A 27,253-nucleotide genomic window follows, 5' to 3' on the forward strand; every position below is an offset into this window, starting at 1 on the left:
GGTCAGAAAAAGAATAACCATGGAAAAATACCAAGAGGTTAGTAGAAATTCTTATTTGTCAGAAAGAATGAATATTCTAAAATACCAGAAAATTTTTGAATTGACATATAAGCTATAGTTCTAACATAAAAAATGAAAATAAATATATACATTCTCTAATCTCTCATTATAAAGGCAGGAGTAAATAAAGCATTCGGTATACATATACTTTAAAGCAATTTATTAAATATTTCTATTTGGTATCATTATCACTGTTGGAACTATCACTGTCATAAATAGAAGTGTTTCTAATTGAAGATACCATCATATCTTCAATGACTTTCTTGGGGTTTTCTTCTAACTCAGTCTGTATTGCTCCAACTTCTGCTAGCTTCCATTCAAGTTCTACAATAAAAAAAAAATCATTAGACTTGGATGGAAATCTTGGAAAAATGAAAAGAATTTCTGATCTATAGAAAATAAAAATTGACTATTAATATTAATGTGCAAAGAGTATATATTTAAAACTGTATTATAGTGAAAGTGTTACAATATCAGAATACACATTGGATACAGCAAAGTTATATTTTACTTAAAGGGAGAAAATATGGTTAAAATATTTACTTTTAAAATGGCTGAAAATAAATAAGTTTAAAAATTCAAACTGAAAGGCTATGATGAGAAGAACAATGAAGTAAACCTGAGGAAAACCGAACATGATGAAGATAATACTTAGAAAAAAAAGAAAAGCAAAAACAATAGGGATGACCAGCAAAGTCAAAATCTGAATCACAAGACATACCTCATTCATGAATGACCACACTCACTGTTATTAGAATGTCACCTCTCTAACAATCTATAAATGATTTTAATAAATATTCCACAGTATTTTTCACTGAATTTGACTAATTCTAAATTATATGAAATTCTCAAAGTATTCCTAGAGATAATTAGATTATTATAAAGCTACAGTAATTACACAGTGCTATATTAATCTAGGGATAGACAAAAAGACAAGTAGAGCATAGAGGAGACTTCAGAAACTAACCCAAGCATTTTTAAGCTGTTAAAAATGGTACAGGAGCCCAGGCTAAGGTGGCACACACCTATAATCCCAGTGGCTCGGGAGGCAGAGGCAGGAGGATCATGAGTTCAAAGCCAGCTTCAGCAATTTAGTGAGGCACTAAGCAACTCAGTGAGACCCTATCTCTAATAAAATACAAAGTAGGGCTAGGGATGTGGCTCAGTGGTCGAGTGCCCCTGAGTTCAATCCCCAGTACCACCCCCCCCCCCAAAAAAAGATACAGGAAACATTAAAACACTTCACACCCATTTGGATGACTATTATCAAAACAACGAACAAAGTGTTGGCAAGGATGTGGAGAAATTGGACGCCCTGTGCACTGTTTGGTAGTGTAAAATGGTGCAGCCACTATAGAAAAGAGTGTGACAGTTATATATGATCTGGAAACTCCACTTTTGGGTATATACCCAGAAGAATGAAGAAAGGGACTCCAGTGGATATTAGTACACTCATGTTCAGAACAGCATTACTCACAATATACTCCCAATAGCCAAAAGATGTCTATTTACTGATGAATGTATAAACAAAATGTGATATTTTTAACCTTAAAAAGGAAGGAAATTCTAATACATTCTACAACATGAAGAACCTTGAAGATATACAAAGTGTAGGACAGTCAAAGAAAACAAATATACAATTCCAAGTATATGAGGTACCTAAAGTAGTCAGATTGCTGTGGTTTTGAATGTCAATATACCTCCAAAATTCACATGTTGAAATCAGAACCTCAGGATGATGGTATCAGGAGGTGGCCTTTGGGAGGTGACTAGATGATGAAGGCAGAGCCCTTAAAAATGGCTTTAGGGCTGCCGCAGACACCACCGCTGCATGCCAGAGTTCTTTTCTCTGGGCACTCCAGCACTACCTCCGATGCTCCCTCTAAGGTCACTGCTGCTGACACCCAGAAGTCTCTTTTCCAGTCCACTGACGTCTACACTGCTACTGCCAAAGCCTGGAGGTCTTCTTTCTGGGTGCTGCTACCCACATGACTGCAGCCACTCACTGCTGCCACTGTAGACACCGCTGCCCCCCATTCATGCTGCTGCTGCCCTCCCTGAGTTCACCTGGGTGATGCTGCCCACACAGCCACAGGTGCAACCACCACTGCAGACACTGTTGCAATACCATCGCTGCTGACCCACCGCCTGCTGCCACCAACCATCGCCACTACTACTGCTACCACCTCCTAGAGGACTGCTGCGGGGAAGACTTCGGTTTGGTTGCACATGGCTGCAACCATCTTGGGGCACTGACCAGGGCCTGGGGCCAGGATGCTAGGAGGCATACCACCACAACAGCACCTGTCTGGGGACTCTGCCAGGACCTGCAGGTCCAGTGTGGGGGTGCCTGCAGGTTTGGAGGCACCTGAGGTCTTCCTGCTGGGAGCGCTAGTGGCCCCTGTCTTCCTGTGCATCTCAGGTTTTCTCCTTTGCATGAGTGTATCCCTGGTGGTCTCTCTGCAAGTAGGAGCAGCATTTAGATCTTGGAACTACACTGTGGCCAAGCCTGAGGTATCTGAAGCCCAGATAGGGTAGTGACTGGGTCTGCAAGGGCAGGTCTGGGCCTGGTAATCCAAAGGGATATTAGAGAGAGGCTGAGAAACTTTTGAATGCTGATAGAGATAGTTTGACTTTCCAGCTAGATTTATTTTATTTTATTTTTCTATTTTTTTTTTTTACCATATTTGGATCAGGGTATTTTTTATGCATCAATGTATGGAGGACATTGATATATGATTGATGTTTTGCATTTTTATTCTGTTTTTATATCTTTAATTTTTTCCCTTTGTTTATATTCTTCCTATCATTTTTCTGTTTTCTTGGTTTCTCTTTCCAGCTTTTCCCCAACCAACAGCCAATCTGTGTTAGCTCCTCTTCTACTCTTCCTATGAATCTTTGCTTCTAGCTTTTTTCTTCCTCCCTTGAAAACATTGCATACTGTGCTACTTTTGTTCTCTCGCCCACCATTTGAAATAGAAATCATTTTAGCAAATTTTCTCTTTATACTATAGATAATTATTGAACTCATCATTTTGGTTTAATGCAAGAAAGCAGTAGATGACTTAGTGAGAGCTATTCGGTTTAAGGCTATATATTGTTTATACTGGGTGCTGTTGATATTGGTCTCACCATTAAAGATGAGGTGCTGGAAACCTTCAGGAACACTACAGGTCTACAGGGTAGAATTTGTGCTGCTTTAGATCTCTATTGCTAGATGGGAAAACATGCAAACAACATAAAAAGACAAGGGAATAAAATGCCCCAAACAAACTTAGATGCTCCAATGACAGAAGCCACAGATATCACAGTTGAAGAAATGTCCAAGAAGGAGTTCAGAATGTATATAGTTAAACTGATCTGTGAATTAAAGGATAGTATAAGGAGTGAAATCTAAGAAAAATACAGGAAGTGAAAGACCACTTCAATAAGGAGTTAGAGATTGTGAAAAAAAAGCAGAAATCCTCAAAATGAAGGAATCAATAAACCAAATTATAAAGTCAATGGAAAGCATCACCAACAGACTAGACCACTTGAAAGACAGAACCTCACACAATGAAGACAAAATATATAATCTTGAAATAGAGATGACCATGAAGAGATGATTAGAAACCATGAACAGAACATCCAAGAATTTATGGGATAACATGAAAAGACTAAATTTAAGAGTTATCAGAATAGATGAAGGAGCAGAGATACGAACCAAAGGAATGCACAATATTTTCAATGATATAATAGCAGAAAACACAAAGAATGGAGTGGAAAATCAAATACAAGAGGCTTACAGGACCCCAATGTAGAAAATTACAGCAGACCCACACCAAGACACATTATAATGAGAATGAATAACATACAGAATAAATATAAAATCTTAAAGCCACGAGAGAAAAAAAATCAAATTACATACAGGGGGAAATCAGTCTGAATCTCAATGGATTTCTCAACCCAGACCCTCAAAGCTAGGAGGTTCTGGAATAATATATTTCAAGCTCTGAAAGAAAATGGATGCCAACCAAGAATTTTATATACAGCAAAATTAAGTTTTAGATTTGAAGATGAAATTAAGACCTTCCATGATAAACAAAAAGTAAAAGAATTCACAACTAAAAAGCCTACACTACAGAATATTCTCAACAAAATATTCCATGGGGATGAACTGAAAAAAAAAGTGAAAACCAGCAAAGAGAGGACCTACACTAAAGGGACATTGGACCAAATGAGAAACTAAGTTAAATTAAAAACCAGAAATAAGTCAAAATGACAGGGAATACAAATCATATCTCAATAATAACCTTTAATGTTAATGGCCTAAAGTCATCAATCAAAAGACATAGACTGGCAGATTGGATTAAAAAGAAAGACCCAACAATATGTGGCCTTCAAGAGACTCACCTCATGGGCAAAGACATCTGCAGGCTGAAGGTGAAAGGATGGAAAAAAAAACATATCACGCATATGGATTGCATAAACAAGCAGTGGTTTCTATCCACATCTCAGATAAAGTAGACTTCAAGCCAAAGTTAACCAGAAGAGACAAAGAAGGACATTTCATACTTCTTAAAGGGAGGTATATAACAGCAAGACATTACGATTACAAATATTTATGCCCCAAACAATAGAGCATCTACAAACATCAAACAAATCCTTCTCAAATTTAAGAATCAAACAGACCACAACAGAATAATACTGGGTGACACACCTCTCTCACCACTGGACAGATCTTCCAAACAAAAACTCAATAAAGAAACTATAGAACTAAACAATACAATCAATAATTTAAACTTAACAGACATATATGGAATATTTTATCCATCAACAAGCAAATACACTTTCTTCTCAGCAGCACATGGCTCCTTCTCTAAAATAGAAATGAATTACAGTAGATGGGGTAGAGAGAGAAGATGGGAAGGGAGGGGAGGGGGGATAGTAGGGGATAGGAAAGGTAGCAGAATACAACAATTACTAATAGGGCATTATGTAAAATTGTGGATGTGTAACCGACATGATTCTGCAATCTGCATTTGGGGTAAAATTGGGGGTTCATAACCCACTTCAATCTAATGTATGAAATATGATATGTCAAGAGCTTTGTAATGTTGTAAACAACCAATAAAAAAATAAAAATAAAATAGACCATATCTTATACCCAAAGCAACTCTTAGTTTAAAAAAAAAGAGAGAAAATACCTTAATACCTTGCATTCTATCAGATCACAATTGAATGAAATTAGAAATCAATGATAAAGTAAAAACTAGAAGCTACTCTAATAAATGGAGACTAAATAATACCCTACTGTATGGATGGTAGAAGAAATCAAGGATGAAAAAAAAAATCTCAGAGGTAAATGAGAACACTGATACAACATATCAAAATTTCTGGGACACTATGAAGGCAGTACTAACAGGAAAGTTTATTGTACTGAATGCATTCATTAAAAGAATAAAAAGTCAACAAATAAATGACCTAACACTATATCCAAAAGCCCTAGAAAAAGAAGAAATCAACACCAAAAGCAGTAGAAAACAGGAAATAATTAAAATCAGAGCTGAAATTAATGAAATCAAAACAAAAGAAACAATTGAAAAAATAACTGAAAAATCCAACAAAACAAAAAGTTGGTTCTTTGAAAAAATAAATAAAATAGATAAAACCCTGTCCATGCTAATGAAAAGAAAAAGATAGAAAATTCAAATTACTAAAATACATGATAAAGAAGGAAATGTCACAATGGACATGTCTGAAATACAGAAGATAATTAGAAATTTTTTTGAAAATTTATATTCCAGTAAAACAGAAAATATAGATGACATCAACAAATTTCTAGAGATATATGATCTACCCAAACTGAATGAGGTCATATACAACTTAAGCAGATCAATTACAAGTAATGTAATAGAAGATACCATCAAAAGCCTACCAACCAAGAAAAGCCCAGGACCAGATGGATTCTCAGCCAACTTCTACAAGACTTCAAAGAATAATTAATAATAATACTGCCCAAAATATTCCATGAATATGGAAAAGGAGGGAATCCTTCCAAACTCATTCCATGAAGCTAATGTCACCCTGATACCAAAACCAGACAAAAGACACATCAAGGAAACAAAACTTCAGACCAATATCCCTGATGAACATCAATGCAAAAATTCTCAATATTGGGCTGGGGATGTGGCTCAAGAGGTAACGCGCTCGCCTGGCATACGTGCGGCCCGGGTTCGATCGTCAGCACCACATAGAAACAAAGATGTTGTGTCTGCCAAAAACTAAAAAATAAATATTAAAAAATTCCTCTCTCTCTCTCTCTCTCTCTCTCTCTCTCTCTCTCTCTCAAAAAAAAAAAAATTCTCAATAAATTTCTGGCAAATCACACACAAAAACATATAAAAAAGTGAACCATGATCAAGTGGAATTCATCCCAGGGTTGGTTTGACATATGGAAATCAATAAACGTTATTCATCATATTAATAGACTTAAAAACAAGAATCACATGATCATCTCAATAAATTCAGAAAAAGCATTTGACAAAATATAGCACACCTTCATGTTCAAAACACTAGAAAAACTAGGGATATTAGGAAGATACCTCAACATTGTAAAAGTTATATATGCTAAACCCAAGGCCAACATCATTCTAAATGGAGAAAAATTGAAAACATTTTCTCTAAAAATTGGAATAAGGCAAGGATGTCTTCTTTCACCACTTCAACATCATTCTTGAAACTCTAGCCAGAGCAATTAAACAGAAGAAAGAAATTAAAGGAATACAAATAGGTAAAGAAGAATTCAAACTATCACTATTTGCTATGAATGACATGATTCTATATCTAGAAGATCCAAAAAAAAAAAAACCACCAGAAAATTTCTAGAACTAATAAATGAATTCAGCAAATTACCAGGATATAAAATCAACACCTATAAATCAAACACATTCCTATACATCAGCGATGAATCCACTGAAAGAGACATTAGGAAAACTATCCCATTCACAATAGCCTCAAGTAAAATAAAACATCTGAGAATCAATCTAACAAAAGAGGTGAAAGACCTACAATGAAAACTACAGAACACTAAAAAGGAAATTGAAGAAAACCTCAGAAGATGGAAAGATCTCCCATGCTCCTGGATAGGTAGAATTAATATTGTCAAGATGACCATACTACCAAAAGCATTATACAGATTTAATGCAATTCCTGTTAAAATCCCAATGACATTCTTCATAGAAACAGAAAACTACTCATGAAATTTATTTGGAAAAATAAGAGACCCAGAATAGCCAAAGCAATTCTAAGCAAGACATGTGAAGCAAGAGGCACCATAATACCAGGCCTTAAATTATACTACAGAGCTATAGTAACAAAACCAGCATGGTATTGACACCAAAATAGACATGTAGACCAATGGTTAGAGGACATAGAGACAAACCCACATAAATATGGTTATTTCATACTAGACACAGGTGCCCAAAACATTCATTGGAGAAAAGATAGCCTATTCAACAAATGGTGCTGGCAAAACTGGAAATTCATATGTAGTAAAATGAAATTAAACCTCTCTCTCTCACCTTGAACAAAAACACTAAAAGTGGATCAAAGACTTAGGCACTAGGACAGAGACCTGTGCCTAATAGAAGAAAAAGTAGGCCCAAATCTTTACCATGTTGGTCTAGGTTCTGACTTCCTCAACAAGATCTCTAAAGTGCAACACGTAAAATCAAGGATCAATAAATGGGATGGATTCAAATTAAAAAGTTTCTTCTCAGCAAAGGAAACAATAACGTGAGGAGAGAGCCGACAGATTGGGAGAAAATCTTTACCACATGCACCTCCAATAAAGCATTAATCTGTGGGATACATAAAGAACTCAAAAAACTCAACACCAAAAAAAAACCAAATAACCCAATCAATAAATGGGCTAGGGAACTGAACAGACACTTCTCAGAAGAAGAAATACAATCGATCAATAAATATATAAAAAAGTCTTCAACATCTCTGGCAATTAGAGAAATGCAAATCAACACTACACTAAGATTTCATCTTACTCCTGTCAGAATGGCAATCATTTAGAATCCAGACAACAATAAATGTCAAGGATGTGCGGGGGAAAGGTACACTCATACATTGTTGGTGGGACTGAAAATTGGTACAACCACTATGGAAAGCAGTATGGAATTTTCTCAGAAAACTTGGAATGGAACTACCATTTGACCCTGCTATTCTACTTCTTGGTTTATACCCCAAGGACTTAAAATTAGCATTCTATGGTAATGCAGCCATGTTAATGTTTATAGCAGCTCAATTCACAATAGCTACTGTGATCTTAATATAGCCAAAATTAGTTTTAGGGGATTGATAGAGTCAAAGAATAAATGTTAAAAGCAGTCTCTCAAGGTGGCTTTAACATGAGGATGAAATAAGATGATGTTTAGTTCTACAATATATGTTAAAACAGTTCTAAAAAAATGAATGAAACAAAAGGATGACCTCAGGAAATAAAAATCATTAAATAAGATAAAAATATAAAGTCCTGTGGTGTGTATTATGATAAAATAATTGGAGATGTGGTCCCTGCACTTGGTAGGGAGATGAGACTCAGAATAAATCAGCAAAAATCAGGACAAAAAAATACGTGGCATAGAGAATATACACTACAGAAAATGAATAGAGAAGTGAAAGACAAGTTATTAGTCCAGGATTACATAACAGAGTACAGAAATGAGGAGATCCATGCACTTGGAGAGGAAGAATAAAGAAGGATGGGGAATTTTAGATAAAAGGAAAGAGCATATAACCAAGTAAGACAGCATGAGTGAGTGAGGTGCTGTCTGGGGTTAAGGCCGAAGAGCAGCTAGGGTACAGATGGGCAGCACTGAGAAATGTGGCTGGAGAGGTAGGCTTAGATGCTAAAGGGGAAGACTGTAAATTTTAGACAGGAAACCATTAAGGATTTTAAGCAAAAACAGTGTTATGATAAGAGTATTATTATAGGAAAATGAATAGGGAGACATTCAAGAAGGGACTAGAAACAAGGGGAAAATAACTTTTATGTTTTAAGGAAATAAACTTCCATGATACTTGTTCATCTATGGAAGTTTTCACCTGTAATTTTTATAAACAAATTTTTAAAATAACTTCATTACCTTCTAGTTTGAGATTTATCCCTCCACATTCTACGATTCCAATGAATTTGCCTTCTATCTGACCACTTTTATAAACAAAAATTGTTGGTAAGCAATTGTCATGGTAGTGTTGAATACAGCTATTCACGATGGCTTTAACAAATTTAGTTTCTGGAAACTTTCTTGCTAGAAGACTAAGATGCTGGTTCACCAATAAACACATTGGGATGCTAAAAAAGAGAAACAGCACACACAATATATTTTTAAACAGACTACTCACTTCAGCCTAATAAAATAAGGAAGTATCTTTGTGACAAAAAGAATGTTTCCGTAGTTTTTCTTTTAATAGAAAAGTGTATCCTCATCTTCCTTTATTGTGACCTAGCACAGATGAATGGAATGGAGACTCCTCTGGTTTCCACTGGAAACATTACCATACCCTGGCCATGCAGTAGCTACCATGGGAGTCTGATGCCTGAGTTGGACAAACTACATTCAACTTAGTGCCAGTTCTCAGTTGGTAGGACACATGAAAAACGAAACAAACAAACAAACAACAACAACAACAAAATCTTTGGCAGTTCTGAGTTGAAGTAAAGATATCCCAACTCTTGTCACCATATTGTGTTTATCTTCATGTAATGAGATTATCACTTCCAAAGTTCCTTGTTTTAGACAAGAAATTCTTGACTTTCTGGACCTTAACAACACTCCAACTTTAGTCTTCCTGGAGTCCCACTCCACACCACATCCTGCTCCCCATCATCAAGAGTTATTTAATTTCTCATTAGCAATTCAAGACTGATTGAAAGAATGACCCAAACTTTTCAATTTTTCCTGCTCAATCACTTCACTCCTGTTACACCCATTCTTCAATTAGTTCCCTCTCTTCCAGCTTTACCAAATTGTTCTGGGCTAGTTCCATCACCTTTGCTTTATAGTGCACTCCTCTTCCATTTCCTATGGTACTGTTCCTCTGTGGGTTATTCGGCTTCCCTCTTCTGTTTTCTCATCTTTCCTTCTCCAAAGACACTTTTCTAATTTTACATACACATATCAAGTCAATAAATTTTAGTTTTTTAAAAACTTCCTTTTTACTCTTTGTTTCTGTCTAGTAACCACTCTTTCCTTCTAGTCGCAATCCAGATTGAAACAAACAAACATAAAACCACCTGTTTCTATGTTTTGTTCATCTCCCTTCTTGAAACACTCTTTTTTTTTGGCATAAGTAAAAAATACATGGCATAGAGAATATACACTATAGATATACTTCTATGGTTCGCTTTTATTGGGTTCCTGCTAATATCGGACTTTCTTCTTCTGTCTTTGCCTCAGATGAAGATGTGTCTTATGATTATATCCTGGGCTCTCTTCTCATTCCAGATACATCCACTGAACTCCTAACCATCTTGATATCAACAGCCAATGAATTTCATCTTCCTTCCACTCCACCAAAAAAAAAAAATTCTTATTTTTCTCCAATATTTTATTAGATTGGCACTCAGGCCTGCCCTTTCTTCTACAAGGTCTAATCAGGAATCCAGTCACATTGATTCTACCTCCTTATTTTATGTCTATCTTCTCCTCTCTTTGGCCTTTGCGCTACTCCCCTCATTTTAAAATCTAAGCTACGTCAGATTACCCTAAATCTCAAATCTTATTGTGTAAACTTGAGATTCTTCTATTCCCCCACATTGAAAATATGGCAATGGTTCCTCACTGCCTTCAGGATAAGTTCTAGACTCTTCAATGTGGCCTTCAAGAGTGCCTGCCTAGCATGAAAGAGGCCCTGGGTTCAATCTCCAGCACACCACCACACACACACACACACACACACAAAAAAAGTTATGTTTTCTTTTATAGGCATGTTGTCCTATCAAAATCTGATAACTTTGTGATTTCTGGGCTATAATTTGCAAAGATTTCTCTAAGAACCTGAAGAGAGATGAAATTAATCAAAGATTGGGATGAGGACAGTAAGAGCAACTGTCATGGTCTCTGGAATGGTTTCAATGAGAGAAACAGGGAAACATCTACTCTCCCGGTTTTTAACTATAGAGGTTGGTGAGGCCAAGGGATATTTAAGTTATAATCATTACAACTGGGCGTTTCAAAATTAACTATCAGGGAAATGGGGAAATACAATAGAATTGTTCTATTTAAAAGGGCCTTAAGAGACATGAAATATCTGTATGTACTGTATGATCTTTAATTGGCTCCTTGTATGTGTTTATTAAAGATATTTTGCAGTCAGTTGGAAAAAAAACATGAATAAGGTTTAGGTACTGTGGTTATCTAGAAGAATGCTCTTGGAGGAGCACACAGAATGCCATCCCCAATATGCCTTGCATAAGAATTATTTTGATCTGAATGTAACTAAGAAGAAACATACAAGAAAACTCTCTTGATCAAGGGCAGGATGACTCTTAATCATTGAAGACAACCCAGCTTTTATCAGCCCAGAGTAGCAACAGAGCCATCAGTACAACAAATCTTAATAAGTCCTTCTTTCCCAATAGCTTCCCCCCAGATAATTGTCTTCCACAACATATACCACCCCTAGAAGCTCAAAGTTTCTTTCCTTTGTCTTGTCACTTTTCTAAAACTTGTTCTTTTGTTAAAATACTATATAAACTTCAGTTCTCAACATCACTTTTGAGTAACTCCTCACTGAGTTCTCTCCCCTTAATGGTTTTTTTTTTCCTCTTGTCAATCTGTCCTTCCTCAGTTTAATTTGCAGGCCCCTGCCAATAAATCTAAGATAGAGGAAACAGGAATTTTCTTCCACTAGACACCCTTATGTTTTGAAGACACATGCTGAAGAATTTAGGAAAATCACAATGCTGTGTGCAATTTACTTTGAACTGGTTCTGCATAAGCAAATTACACAATAGAAACAATGATGTAAAAAGGTACAGTATTCATTGTTGAACCTTTGTGATGGGTATTTAGGTTGTTCATTTTAACATTCTCTCTATTTCTGTATCTTTTTTAAATTTCCATAATAAAAAGTTATTTTTAAAAAACTACCAAAGAGAGTTTATTTCTCTGAAGAATTGCAACAAGTTGTTTAAATTAGAAATGAAAATATTTAAAAATACCCAAGCTTAATCTTTGAAGCCCATGATTATAAAGACTCCATAGATGTATTTTTTTTAATATTTTATTTTTTAGTTCTCGGCGGACACAACATCTTCGTTGGTATGTGGTGCTGAGGATCGAACCCGGGCCGCACACATGCCAGGCGAGTGCGCTACCGCTTGAGCCACATCTCCAGCCCCAACCATAGATGTATTTATGTGAAATATGCACATTTTTCTTTTCCTATGTACTCTTGGTTATATGCATTATAGAATCTTAAAATGAGCAATGTCTTGAAAAGACATTAAATCATTACTCCATTCACATTTTGAAATGCTATTACCTTGATCTGTATAGATGAATTATAACCCATACATCTTTTTCTGCATTTGTGACTTCATTCACGTATTGATTTCCAGAAATTTCTTTTAATTCACCAAATTTTTGTTTTTTCTTAAGTGCTTTCCATTCCTGTAACCGCTTTTCTCTAATTAAAAAAATAAAGTTAAGTTACATATGAAAATTGTTATATTCTTAAAATCATTCTTATACACAGTAATAATTTAGGACAATGTATGTTCATAGCAAATACTTTACTATTTTTTTCAGCAAATACTTTAAGTGATAGGAAAACCATTAATGATCTAATAAAGCCAATCTCTCTTCTTTTATGGGAATTTGTGTTATCATAAGTATTGTTATTAACCCATTTAAGTAACATCCCAAGCTGCTTTCCAGTCCAAAGCCTTTGTGAATAGTTATTATCAGTTTTAAGCATTAATTTATTATAGGGAAAGAGGAAGTAAAGGAGAGGGAGTAGAGGAGAATGATTCAGAGGTCAGATCAAACTGGGTTTATGCCAGTTTCAGTATTTAAATAGTAGCATGAACTTGGGCAAGTTATTTAATCTTTCTAAACTTCAGTTTCCCTAACTGTACATGGGAATAATGGTAATACCCTTTCTTGTGGAATTGCTGGAAATTAAATGATATAACACATGCAAATTTCTTAGCATAGTGTCTGGCACCCAGTGAGAATTTAATAAATTTTATGTATTTGTTCTTTCATAGAGAACATTATAAAACTTTGTTAAACAATCATCTCAAATTTTTCATACTTTGATGATTAATGCTTTGATGGTGAATGCTTGGATTTATGAAATAAACCCAGTGGTTTCTGACATTTCCAAATTTCTTTTTTCTTTGGTGGTAATACTGGGGATCATACCCAGAGGGATTCTACCACGGAGCTACATTCCCAGCCCTTTTTATTTTATTTTAAGACAGGAACTTGGTAAGTTGCTAAGGCTGGTCTTGAACTTGTGATTCTCCCACCTGAGACTCCGGAGCTGTTGGAATTTCAAACAGGTACCACTGCACCAGAAAAGTTTCTTAACATTTACTGATTCTATGCCTCTTAGGTTTGGGGGTATTTACTTCCTCTCGCTCCCCTTCTCTATGTGTTAACTGTATTTTCTCATTTTCTGTGTTCTTGATGCGCTGTCATCTGAAGCCTTGCCTATCTTCTACAGGATGTCTGGCTAACTCCAAGAAAGAGCAAACACCTGCCAGAGAGTAGTTCTTCAAATGCAAACCAGCCAGTCCAGAGTACCTAGCTCAATCACCTTCTTTACCAGGCTGAGCCATGGTCCCTGCCCTGGGACAAGACAACTAGAGATAACCCTACAGCCCAGAGCCTACCAAAACCATTCAAACTAGCCAGTCCTGAACCTGCAGAAACCACATTGAAGTCTCCTTCTGACTCCTGACCAATTCAGGTACTTTCCCATGTGGTCCTATCTGGCATGGCGTGATCCCTCCTCTTGGGAACTGTGAATGACAATCTGTCCTTTCAAGGCAGCTAATAAAAACAAAATCCTGGGTACGTTTTAAAGCAAAGCGCTCTGCCTTTCACACATTAGAAACATGTCAAGTGAAACCTCTCCCTTTACATAACAACTGATCCAAGCAAAATAAAGGCTAAGTGGGAGTGCTGAGGCGAAAGTGCAGGGCCAGGCCCTCTCAGAGTGTGCACATCGAAGCCCTTCCATTTGCCTTCTACTGGCTGACGTAATATAACCTGGATTTACTCCAAAAGTCTTTTGGGAACCCTCCTATTTTGGGACTGAAGATTTAGTATCACTCTCACTAAATTGCCTCAATTTGATCTGGCTGGTTTAATATCATTCAGAAATTTCAAAATGTTCCTGTTCCAAGGATGGCACCATGCCCTATTCAGTGGAACAATTCACAACTGCTTCTCTTCCTTGTCCCCTGTTTCACCTTCTTCTCCACCCCCTCCTCTTTTCTTTCGATTTGGAATTGGGCTGGGGAGAAAGGTAAACACCTGGGCTAGTTTTGCCATCAGGAAGTCACCTTGTTCAATGGCCTGCATTTTTTTTACCTAACAATCATATCAGTTGGGATTCAGTTGCATAAACAGAAAGCCCTCTGGCTATTTTAAGCAGAAAGGAGCTTAATCTGGGGAATTATGTGCTTTGAAAATCTAATGGAAAGACAGAAGGAGTAGGCTCTAGGCTGCTGAATGACTCCCAGAACATTGCAAAACTGGTCTGCCAAGGCTCCTTGCTGCAATCCAGACACTGGGGAATCTGGAACTGCTGTTCTAATTATTGGCTCTAGTGTCAAATTAATCTGAGACTCAGAAAGTCTCAGTAATAGCTATTGTCTCTAGAAACCCATCTCCCCAGCAACAATCCGAGGATGAGAAACTTCAGCCAGAATAATGGTTTCAAAAACCATGATGCAAATTCTAGATTAGTACCAGCTAAACGAATGCTTTGTGTGCTACGACTCCTTCCCCTACTTAATTTAGCTCTTACTTCAAATAGCCAATGAATGTGGACATCATATCATTATCCATGTTGCATCAAAGACTGAGAAATGTAGTTTCTTTTTCTTTTTTTTTTTTTTTTTTTAGCTTCTGTAGTACTGGAACACACGCCACGAGAAAGAGGAACATATGTCAAGGCAACCAAATTAATGCATTTGCCACAAAAAATATGTTGCAGATATGTCCATGGCTACATACAGATCTTTCTTCATATTTTAAGCTTTGAGAGCTTCTAACTTGATCCACTTGTTATTTTACAGCTAATCACCTAAACAATAGCATTTGTCTCTTCTTTTTTGAATATTATATCTTACATTTCTTTATCTTGTCCCGAGGCCTGGTTAGAACCTACAAAATCATTATAGCTTCCTATTCTGGGGCTCACAGGAAGACCACACTCGCCAGCTTCCTTTGCAAATAGATTAGGATCATGAAACTAGATTATACCCAATGGAACCTGAGTGAAAGTGACAATCCATTTCTACAACTCATCCCTAAAATGTCCCTCTGATCTTTCACACTGAATCTCTGATTCACATGGTTGGAGATCAAAGATTCTTAGATGATGTAGCTCCTAATGAAAAAAAGTCCAGACCACAGTCATTACCAGGAAAACAACTGCTCAAGAGAACTGTAGGACATGGATCAAAAAGTTGAGGAATGATCACTACTATTTAATCCAAACATACTTTTATCATTCTAAAATAAACTATGTATCCATTTACAGTTACTCCTTCTTTGCTCATTCCAAGACCTGGCATCCAAGAAGCTGCTTTCTGTTTATATGGCCTTTGTAACTGGTTTCTTTCCCTTGACATGATGCTTTCAAAGTTCACCCATGTAATAGAAGATACTGATACTTCATTTTGTTTTATGGCCAAGTAATATTTCTTATTCAGATATACCATTTTTGGTTATGTTCTAGTCAGTTCCTGAATACTCAGTAGTGTCTACTTTTTTGTCTTGTGGATAACATTACTAGGAATATTCCTATACGAGTTTTGTGTTTTCAGTTCTCTTGATCATACACCTAGGAGTGGAATGGCTGGATCATATGATAGCTCCATGTTTAAGCTTTTGAGGATTTTCCAGAATGTTTTTCATAGTGGCTGCACAATTTTGCATTCTCACTGGCAATGACAAGGAATTTCTCCACATCCTCACCAACTTCTGTTACTGTCTGCCTTCTTTGTATTATGACACCTTAGTGGGTATGAAATCATCTCTCATTGTGGGGTCTGCACTCTGATTGTTAAGTGTCAGAATTGAATTGAATTTCAAGATACCCAGTTGATATCTGGAACTGGTTAGTCTGGGAAAAATAAATCCTATACATTTCATGTCAGAAGCAATGTGAGTAGCCTGACATGGTGGTGCAGACCTATAATCCCAGCAGTTGAGAAGGCCAAAGCAAAAGGATCACAAGTTCAAGGCCAACTTTAGCAACTTAGAGGGGCCCTCAGCAACTTAGTGAGATCCTATCTCAGAATACAAACATGGAGATGTGACTCAGTGGTAAAGTGCCCATGGGTTCAATCTCCAGAACAACAACAAAAAAAGTGGTGTGAGAAAAGCATACCAAAAAAGTAAAATAAACTGAAATGAAAAAAAATATACTGGAGAGTTTCCTAGATTTGAGCAAGCAAAAAAAAGAGAGAGAAACTTGAAGAAAATGGCAATTATTAAGTCTGAAGAACAATAATGAAAAAAGTAAACAAAGACTAAAGGACCGATGGGATACTGTCAAGCAGTCCAACACATACATTGTGGGAATCCCAAAAGGAGGAGAGAGAGAGAAAAGGGCATTTAATAAATAGTTGAAGAAATAATGCCTGTAAACTTTCCAAATTTGAGTAAAGACAAGGAACTAGAAATCCAAGATGTCCAAGCAGGACAAACTCAAAGAATACACATCATGACATCACAATCAAACTGTCAAAAGGCAAAGACAGATTCTTGCAAGTAGCAAGAGAAAAGTAAGTCATTACATATAAGAGATCCTTGATAAGACTATCATCCAATTTCTCATTAGAAAGTTTGGAGACTAATTAAAGTGCTAAAAACTGTCAACTAAGAATTCTATATCTGGAAAAAAATACTATGTTTTGAGAACAAAGGAGAAATTAAGAAATTCCTAGATTAAAATAAAAAGAGCCAACGGAGTTGTTACTAATAGACCTGTCCTAAAGAATATGCAAAAGGAGTCCTTTCAACTGAAATAAAAGGGCACTAGATAGTAATTCAAAGCCTTAGAAGAAAAAGAACATTGGTAAATTTAATTAAATAGAAAAATACAAAACTAAGTATTACTATACTTTTGGGTTTTAATTCCTTTCCCCCTATATGATATAAAAAGCAAATGCATAAGCAATAATTATGAATCTATGTTAATGAATATACAATATATAACAATGTAGTCTATGACAATAACAAGATAAAGGGACTGAGATAGAGATGTATAAGGTCTAAGTATTTGCAGTCTTTTGGATTTAAATTGATATTATTTAAACTAGGTCATTACAGGATGATATTTTCTATCCTTAAGATAACCACTAAGAAGGGCTGGGGATAGAGCACATGCACAGGGACCTGGATTCAATCCCCAGCACCAGAAAACAAACAAAAAAACAAAAAACAAGATAACCACTAAGAAAAGGAAAAAAAGGAAATTAAAATGGCACATAAAATGAAAATCAGCTAAATGTAGAAACAAAGTAGTAAAGAAAGAATTGAAGAACAAAAAGCACTTAAGAGGACTGGGGATATAGCTCTGTGGTAGAGCACTTGCCTAGCATGCACAAGGCCCTGGGTTTGATCCCTAGAGCAGAAAACAACTACAACAACAAAACAAAACAAATAAAAAATACATAAGAAATATAGAAAACCAATAGTTAAATAGCTGAAGTAAGAACTTCCTTAATCAATAATTACTTTAGATGTAAATTATTTTAGATTAATCTGATTAATCTCCTATTAAAGGCAAAGATTGGCAAAATGAATTTTTAAAAAGTTCTAGGTGGGGCACAGTGGCACACTCCCAGCAGCTTGTGAGCCTGAGGCAGGAGGATCTTGAGTTCAAAGCCAGCCTCAGAAATTTAGCAAGGCTCTAAGCAACTCAGCAAGACCCTGTCTCTAAATAAAATTCAAAAAAGGTCTGGGGATGTGGCACAATGGTTAAGTTCCCCTGAGATCAATATCCAATACAAAAAAAAAAAAAAAGTTCTAGCCCGTTCAAGCCTTTTGTAAGGGCACTCACTAGTGGTGTCCTATTATGAGAAAGCAGCCTTCATGATCTAATCACCTCCAAATGCTCTACCTTTAAATACCATGGGCCTTGGCCATAAGATATCAGCTTGAATTTTAAGGAGAAACAAATACACCACTGTGTGTGTGTGTGTGTGTGTGTGTGTGTGTGTGTGTGTGTGTGTGTGCAGGGTGCTGGGAAGTTCTAATCCTCTAATGACATGGTTGGTCCCTCTGGAAACTAGCGTCCATTCTAAAGCTATCTAAGTGGAGACCATCTACCAACTGTCATCTCATTAGCTACCAAAGGCTCTCTGGAAGGCAAATCATGACTACCTTTTTATTGGCCTTTTATTGATATTTTCTGCTTTATTCATAGATAACTTGATAAAATTTCACTCTATGTTACTGGATAATTTTCTATTTAAGCAAAGGCAAAAAATAATTTTTAAAAGATTTAATTTCATCTTATATGAAGAGTTTTAAAATTTGGGTGAGTGGGTTGCTGGGGATTGAACTCAGGGCACTCAACCACTGAGCCACATCTCCAGATTTATTTTGTGTTTTTATTTTTTATTTTATTTTATTTATTTTTTTATTTAGAGATAGGATCTCACTGAATGGCTTAGTGCCTCACCATTGCTGAGGCTTACTTTGAACTTGGGATCCTCCTGTCTCAGCCTCCCAAGCTGCTGGGATTACAGGCATGTGCCACCACAATTAAAAATTAATTTTATTACATTAAGACAAAAATTCTTAGTTTTGCTCTTATAATTCTTCTTCATTTAAAGATACATACATAACCAAAATGAATCACTGTACCTATATACTTCGATAGCTTTCATATCTTCTTCATCAAATTCATCTTCAGCTTCTTTCAACTGTGCAAGAGACATCTTTTCATATGGTTTCACTAAAACAACATAAATGGTAGGTAATCAAGTTGTTTGAAAATATTTTTAATTTTCAGTCAATATCTAGAAGAAAACAATATCTTCAGTAAATGAAGATCAAGAATACCTTTAAATACAACTGAAACAACCACAAAATAGTTTACACATTGTGGAAATTACATTAAGGTTTTTTTTTTACATCCTCAAAGTTCACAGCACTGACAAGTTATATGTAAAAATAGATGTGAAAAATTAGTTAGACCCCATAAACTTAGACTCTCCCACAAGTACCTGGAATTCTTGACAAATAATATATGCTATATGAATTATCAGGATAGAAGGTAATCACAAAGTAAAGAGATATGGTGGGGGGAAAGTCTCATTAAGTTATATAACAGCATGCTTCAGCTCTGTTATTAACCAGCATATGATTTCCATGTGAATTAGCCATTTTAGGTGTCAGTATCTTAATTTTGAATGCCTGGGTGGGGTTTACATTAAGTTATTTCTATTGCCTCTCTTCTATGTTCATGAAATACATTATCACCACCTTCACTGTATTATTCCCTTCATATCCATACCCATCGCCTCTTTCTGTAAACGTAAAACCATTTCTTCAATTTCATCTTTTGGTTCCTCTTTTGGAGGAAGAATACCAAAATCTCTCAGAATTTCATTCCATTCCGTATCTTCATTTGGGTCCTACATAAGAGAAAAGAAAATCTGCTGACATAGTCATTCATTTTAACATGTGTTTGTAAAGTTGACAGATAATATTGCACTTGCAAGTATGCAGTTATTCATGAACTCTACAGAGAGTTTTGAAGAATTTATTGAAGTGGGCTACTTCTTCCCACTTCTTGGCACTAATAGATTACATACTTTGATAAACAGGATACGTCTTCTAGCCTCAGTGCTACCCTGAAAATTTTAATAAAAATATCACTTTAGGGACAACCTGCTGTCAGGTTCCCTCTCACCTTGTGAGAAGTGTCTTCTTCTTTCTAACTTGAATAAATCCTAATCCTTTCAAAAATATCAATTTAGGACACATATCAAATGTTAAGGAAGTGAACTTATGATCCATAGAAAATTCACTGATAATTTCAGTGGGCAAAATTAATTCACATCATGCACCAATATAATTAGGTTATCTTTTCTTTATAAGCGTTCAAGACCTTCAGTTGAACCTACTTCTATTTTCAGCTATATTGCTTTATGGGACTCTCACTCATGGGTTAAATCTTAGAAAAAGCTAGGGGTCTTTCTACAGTTTAGTTTTTATCTAACCATCATTTCTTTCTATGAAAGTTAGCCTTATTTCCTCAGTATCCTTATTTTCACTGAGATTTTATCTGCAATTTTGTTTTCCAGAAGTTGCCTACCATATGTAAGCTATTGTCTCTCTAGCCTGCTATCCATATCCTCTGACATTTTCAGGAGAGAATTTTATACATGAGTGAAGACCATGGCATCCAAAGTCTAAGATGGCTTTGAATGATCTCTTTAATTATGGATGGAGCAGTGGCTTGCTTCTAACAAATGAGTGTAGTAAAGGTAAAGGAATGTAATTCGTGTGATTACATTCTGTAAGATGATAGCTACCATCTTCACTAACTTGCTGGCTGGACTGGATGAAGCCAACAGCTATATTATGAGGTGTCTTATGGAGAGAATCATGTAGCAAGAAAACATGGCCAAGAATAAATTAGGAAGTAAAGTTTTCAGCCAAACAACCTCAAAGAGCTAAATTCTACTTACTACCATGTAAGTGAACTTCGAATGAGACCCTGGCTCAGTCTGATACCTTGATTACAATCAATTGTCTAAAATATTTTTAAAGATAACCTTTTAATTGTCTGGTTGAATTTTTTGTCTCCAGTTTTCAGCAGTTTTGACATGATGCAAGGAGGTGTATATTTCTTTGCATTTGGTTGTATGGGTTCACTGGATTTTTAAAGCTGTAGGATAGTATCTTTTAACACTCCTGGAAAATTCACAGAAATTATTTCTTCAAATATGCCTTGATCTCTTTCTGTTATTTTTTTTATTTCTATTCTTCTGGTCTGAAAAACCCATTCACTTATATTTTTTTATTTCATTTGTTGTGGTTTTAGTTTTTAGAACTTTATACTAGGGTCTTCATCAAATATTTTGTGGTAAAATGTATATAACATAAAGTTCATCATTTTACCACTTTTAAATGTACAGTTCAGTGGCGTTAAGTACACCCACACTATGGTGCAACCATTGCCATTATTCATTTCAGGGTCTTCCAACCTTTTTCTTTTTCAAGACTTTTTTTGACTATTGGGGTCCCTTGTGATGCCATATAAATTTTAAGGCAGGTTTTTCAAAAAAAAATGCAAAAAAAGTAGGTGAAATTTGACAGGGATTGCATTGAATCTATAGATTCTGTAGGTAGCATAGACTTTTCAACAATAGTAAGCCTTCTACTTTACAAACTTGGGAATATATTTTCACTTATTTAGGCCTTCTTTAATTTCTTTGAGCAATGTTTTATAGTTTTCTATATAGAAGTTTCTGGCCTTCTTGGTTAAGTTTATTCCTAAGAATTTTACTATTTTTGATGCTATTGTAAGTAGAATTGTTTTCTTAATTTCCTTCCAGAGTGTGAAGTTACTACATGGAAATGTCTTTATCAAAATCTCAAGGTGACTTTTTATAGTTTTCTATTCCAAGTATTATTATTATTATTATTATTATTGTTGTTATTATTTTGGTACAAGGGATTAAATCCAACGGTACTTAACCACCGAGCCACATCCCCAGCTCCTTTTTATATTTTTTTTTTTTATACAGGGTCTCACAGAGTTGCTTAGGGCCTCTTTGTTGCTGAGGCTGACTTTGAACTTGTGATCCTCCTGCCTCAGCCTCCCGAGCCACCGGGATTATAGGCATGTGCCACCATGCCCAGCTACAGCAGATATTTTGAAACAAGTCTTTATTTATTTTTAAAAAGAATAAACAAGGGCTGGGATTGTGATTCAGTGGCAGAACGCTGTCCTCGAATGTGTGAGGCACTGGATTCGATCCTCAGCACCACATACAAATAAATAAATAAAAAATGAAGGTATTGTGTCCATCTACAACTAAAAAAAATTTTAAAAAAAGAAAGAAGAAGCATTGTTTTCTAACCAGTTTCGACCATTCTAATACCTCAAGTATCTACAGGTCTGGTTTTGTTGGTTCATGGTTATTGTTTCTGTTTTTCCTTATGTGCTTGGTTACTTTTGACTAATTTCTGCTTTCTATCCTTGAAAATTTATTGATGGTAATTCCTTAAGACCGCAGATAAAGATGTCTTCTGTCACAGGGGATTTAAATTTATTTCTTCCAGGCATTCAGGAGCACTACAGAATATAAGTCATTTATATCAAATTCCCAGTTTGAGATTTGCTGGACCATCCAACAATGAACCTCAGATTGCAAAGCCATGTGAAAACTATCTTGGGCCAAAACTTCTTGAGGACAAGTTATATCCTTGTCCACTGAGCATCAAGACAACCTTCCCTGAATTCCCCTAGGCATGAGTTCTAGTTTACCCTGCTATTAGTTCCATCCTTTGGTGACCCATACTTTGGCTACCCCTCACCCTGTGATTATACCTATGACCATAATACAAACTGTTAATGCCTTCAGGGTAACAGTAGGGAGCTTGTAGGGCAGGGAAAAAAATTATCTCCATACTCTGAGTTCTCAAACGGGACAGACTCCTGTAATAAAAGACCAAATTAACAAGAGAAAAGCAAACAGAAGTTAGTTAACATGTATACCTCACGTATACATGGGACATATAAGGGAAAATGAGGTGGCACATGTAACTTCTTCAGCTGAAACAAAGGAATAAGGCAACTTATGAGAAGGTAACCACAAAAAGCATGGTAAACAAAGATAGAGTCTATCATGCAGATCCAAGTTGGTACCCTCTCCACTGATGAGATTCCCCTGTGGTGACACAGAATCATTCCTCTCTTCCTGGAACAAAGTAGACAGCTTTCCTTATGGAGACTTCCTTTGTGAATGTAAACTTCCCTACAAAAGGATAACTTCTCTGTTTTCAGAGCTTTTCCTGTGTCTGCTGTTTCTCCAAATAATCAAAGAAATCTTTAAGCCAGAGAGGCACAGTGACTTACTAGCTGGATTGGATGAAGCAAGCTGCCACATTGTGAGGTGTCCTATGGAGAGAATCATGTAGCAAGAAAACATGGCCAAGAATAAGTTAGGAAGTAAAGTGTTCAGCCAAACAGCCTCAAATAGCTAAATTCTACCTACTATCTTGTAAGTAAACTTGAAAGTAGATTCTTCCCCTGTTGTGCCTTCGAATGAGACCCTGGCTCAGTCTGATATCTTGATTACAATCAACTGTCTAAAAGATTTTTAAAGATAATTTTTTAATTGTTTGGTTGCATTTGGTATAGTCTAGTCTCTTGTGTCACATTTTAAAGTAGCTTATTTTGGTCTCCTATAAACTCTAAAAGTCTACGAGTTTCCACACTTTCCCTTTGATTTTTTATGTCATCATTTCTTACTATCATGCCACCTCTTTGATGCTTTTAGAGGATCCTTTAACAAATGGAGTTAGTTGCCATAGGACTTAATGTAACAGTCAATGCCCTATAGTCTGCTGATCCCATTTAGAAATTATTGATGACATATTTTTTATTATTTTTAGATATACGTGACAGTAGAGTGTATTTGAACATACCACGGATGAAAATTTATCTAACAGAAATAGGGAGCACAATCTATTTCCTCAAACTATAATGGCATTTTATCATGCCAGTTATCTCTCTGATTCCCTCATAGTAAGCTCTTTTACAACAGGTCCATATCGAAAACATAAATGCTCTATAACTGACCTTTGAATAAATCAGTGAATTAAATAAAGAAAGCAAAGTTAATGTGCTTTCAACTTTATTCTCAATTACATTGCAGCTAAATTCCTAAAAAGCAGATGCAAATCAGGACAAATCCATAATTTTTTTGCACACTGTATAAAATGTACTTGCGAGGAATTCATTATTAACATGAAAAGACTATCCATTAAAACTTTTATGTAATTTATGTTCAAAATATCCTAATATTTTGTATAATAATACAAATACCAAAATCCCAATGGTTTTAATTTCAGGGAGCAGGTGGGAAAAGCTGTTTCTAGAAATTGGAAAGTGAGAATTTTATTTTGCTAATAAAAGAAAGAAGGAAGGAAGGAAGGAAGGCAGGCAGGCAGGCAAGCAGGCAAGCAATCACAGGCTCCTGGTAAATAAAGAAGTTTTAACAAAGGAGGAGTCTTCTAAGGAATAAATGGAAGTCTAACAGATTTTTGATAATCAGGTAGGCAGGAAACTTCTGGAATAGTGAAATCTTTAGGATATGTTTGACTATTAAGAGTCTCCACTTTTCTGTGTGAGCCACATCCCCAGCCTTTTGATTTTGAGATGGTGCCTGCCTAAGTTGCTGAGACTGTCCTCCAATTTCCCATCCTCCTACCTCAGCCTCCCAAGTTGCTGGGATTACCGGCATGCACCACCACGTCCGGAGCTACTCTCTAAATGGGAAATTGTGTGGCTGTAGGATTTCCAGGACTCAAGTGCGAACGACAACACTCATCAACTCTAAACAAGAGAAGTCCTGAATGTTGAAAAACTGGAGTTCTCCTGGGGCTAGTTCGGATTTCTCTCAAAACTAGACAGAGACGCAGGCAAAATTGAGCACTTAACAAGAATAAGGTTAGAACCCAACCCTAGGAGCCGCCCTCCCTTTGGCCCAGCTAGGGATCTCCGCAGGCTGCTCCAGTGCCCCGCAGTCGGCTGCGCCTCTCACCTGCATGGTACTCTGCTCTGCCCCTCAGGTGCTGGCGTCGACCTGTCACAGGTGAGGATGGAGACGTCAAGCCTCCTCCAAGCTGGAAGAAGGCCCCTGCAGGCTCGGCGGTTTCTAACGCCCACGGGCAAGGGGCAAGAGAACAGGACTTGTTCCCCTTGTGCGCAGGTGACTCCGTTGCCAGGCAACCCAGAAGCCTAGTCTAGCCGGCAGCTTTGGGTGCTGATGCAGTAGGTCCTGGAGCATCTCCCTCAAGCAGTGCCTGTTTGCTGTGTGGTGCTGATGCTGGTGTTCCTCCCACCCTTCCCTTCACCCCCACCATCGCCAAATCAACCATTGTTTTCCAGTCTCTCTGGTACCTTTCAACTAACTCCTGAGTCCTCTCTTCAAAGAGAAACAACAAATTCTTGAGGTGAAGAATCTTTCACAGGGGTTCTTAATCTGGAGACCACAACCTGTATCTGGATGAATTTCAAGCGATGTCGAACCTCTAGATCCCTCTTGTACACAGAACTTTAATCTATATGTACATTTTATTTTCCGAAATTAATAAACAGAACTTTCATCTAATACTCAAATGGGGCTGCAGGCTGCCCGAACCCATCTTAAAAACTCACTGCCTTAAACAAAACAAAACAAAGCCAAAACCCACTGCTTTAGGAGGCAGACACTTTTAGGTAGGAAATCCAGATAGTTGGGTTCCTTGATGGTGACATTAAGGAAAGGGTATTTACCTGGAGCTGCTAGGAACTTGGGGGAAACACTTGGTATCATTCCCATGTCTATGCACATGATCCCAGAAATATGCTCAAGAAAAATTTGAGAACAAGACAAAAAATGTTTTTGATCATAGTTTTAAACTTGGGTTCAGCATTGGAGTGCTTCAACTGTAGTGCCTGGATTGCTTCATTTGTAATACCCATGAATCCTGATCTAGTAGCTGGTATGTTCCAGTTTAGATCCAGAATGACCACCCCCCCCCCACACACACACACTCAGAAGCCCATGTGTCAGGCAATGTTGGGGGGTGGCGGGGAGTGGGTAGAAAGAAGTCAGTCACTGGAGATGGCCTTGGGGACTCTATCTGTTCCTGGTTCCTTCTTGTCAGGCTCACTCTTCTTCCTGGTTGCCATAAATGAAACAGCTTTCCTCTGCCACGCTCTTCCACCATGTTTCTGCCATGGAACCAGTGGACCATGACCTGAATCTTCTGAAACTGTGAGCCAAAATAAATCTTTCCTCCTTCGGCAGTTCTTGTCTGGTATTTTGACCCCAGTGACCAAAAGCTGACCAACACATCCATAAATTTTGTTGTGTTTATGTATGAGACATTAATTTATTAAATTCAAATACTTAAAAAAATATAAGTTTTGCAACTGGATCTTGTTATTTCTCCTCTTCCTTCCTTATCCCAGGAAACTTTAATATGTATAGCAAACATTTTTCTGGATTTTTGAGAGACCCTGGAAACTGCTGCTTAATATTCAACTACCTTTCCTTATTTTACCAATCAAAAAATCCAGATTAATTGATTCACGGTGCACAGAACTAGTTAGTCCATGCTGTCCCATGAATTTGTGGCTTTAAAGCCTGTGTGCTCCCAGGATATCATCCTGTCAAGATAGTTTGTTTTAAAAGAATAATGCAATTTTTGCTGTCTTCTGCTTCTTTTCTTATGACCTTTGATCAAGTTGACAAAAAGTGAAACTCGGGAACATTTTAGTGAAAGGTACAACTTAAGTTACAATCCTTGGTCAACATCAGACAAAGGCTTGTAAGATACTTGGCTCTTAAAGAATACATGGACCCATTCAAATAGCCACCCCTCTCTAAATAGCAACAACATCCTTGGTGAAGGTGGGAATCCAAGACGGGGTCAGAAGGGAAAAACCGAGGCAGAATGGAGGGGGTTAGTAAACTCAATCTCCACCTGAGGTTAATTTTGTGTCCACTAAACACTGATTCGATGTATGCTCATGATCCTCTACTAGTAAGATAGATTTTTTTTTTTTTGGTAACAGACAAGACTGGTTGCCTTTCAGATACTGAAGGATAAAAAAAATTATTTTAGGATAAACTAAATGTTCTGAGTTGGCAGACAGAGTCCCTTGATGTATTTGTAGCAATCAGAAATCTGTTTTATACTACTTAAATCAGAAC

The 27,253-nt window shown here is 36.6% G+C and overlaps 1 protein-coding gene across 1 annotated transcript; it reads right to left on the minus strand.

Annotated features, from left to right (window-relative positions):
* Positions 1–232: 232 nt before the first annotated feature.
* On the minus strand, positions 233–19,942 carry PDCL2 (phosducin like 2; the record flags this gene model as incomplete). The annotated part of the gene is made up of 5 exons (XM_081304170.1): positions 19,828–19,942; positions 19,176–19,266; positions 12,601–12,744; positions 9,198–9,406; positions 233–384 (listed from the first exon to the last, which is right to left on the minus strand). Exons 1-5 carry the CDS (start codon positions 19,856–19,858, stop codon positions 233–235), a joined length of 627 nt encoding a protein of 208 aa, XP_081160296.1. The 5' UTR covers positions 19,859–19,942.
* Positions 19,943–27,253: the final 7,311 nt, after the last annotated feature.

This window comes from Spermophilus citellus (genome assembly GCF_964194105.1).
Source record: "Spermophilus citellus genome assembly, chromosome: 8".
Lineage (NCBI taxonomy): Eukaryota > Metazoa > Chordata > Mammalia > Rodentia > Sciuridae > Spermophilus > Spermophilus citellus.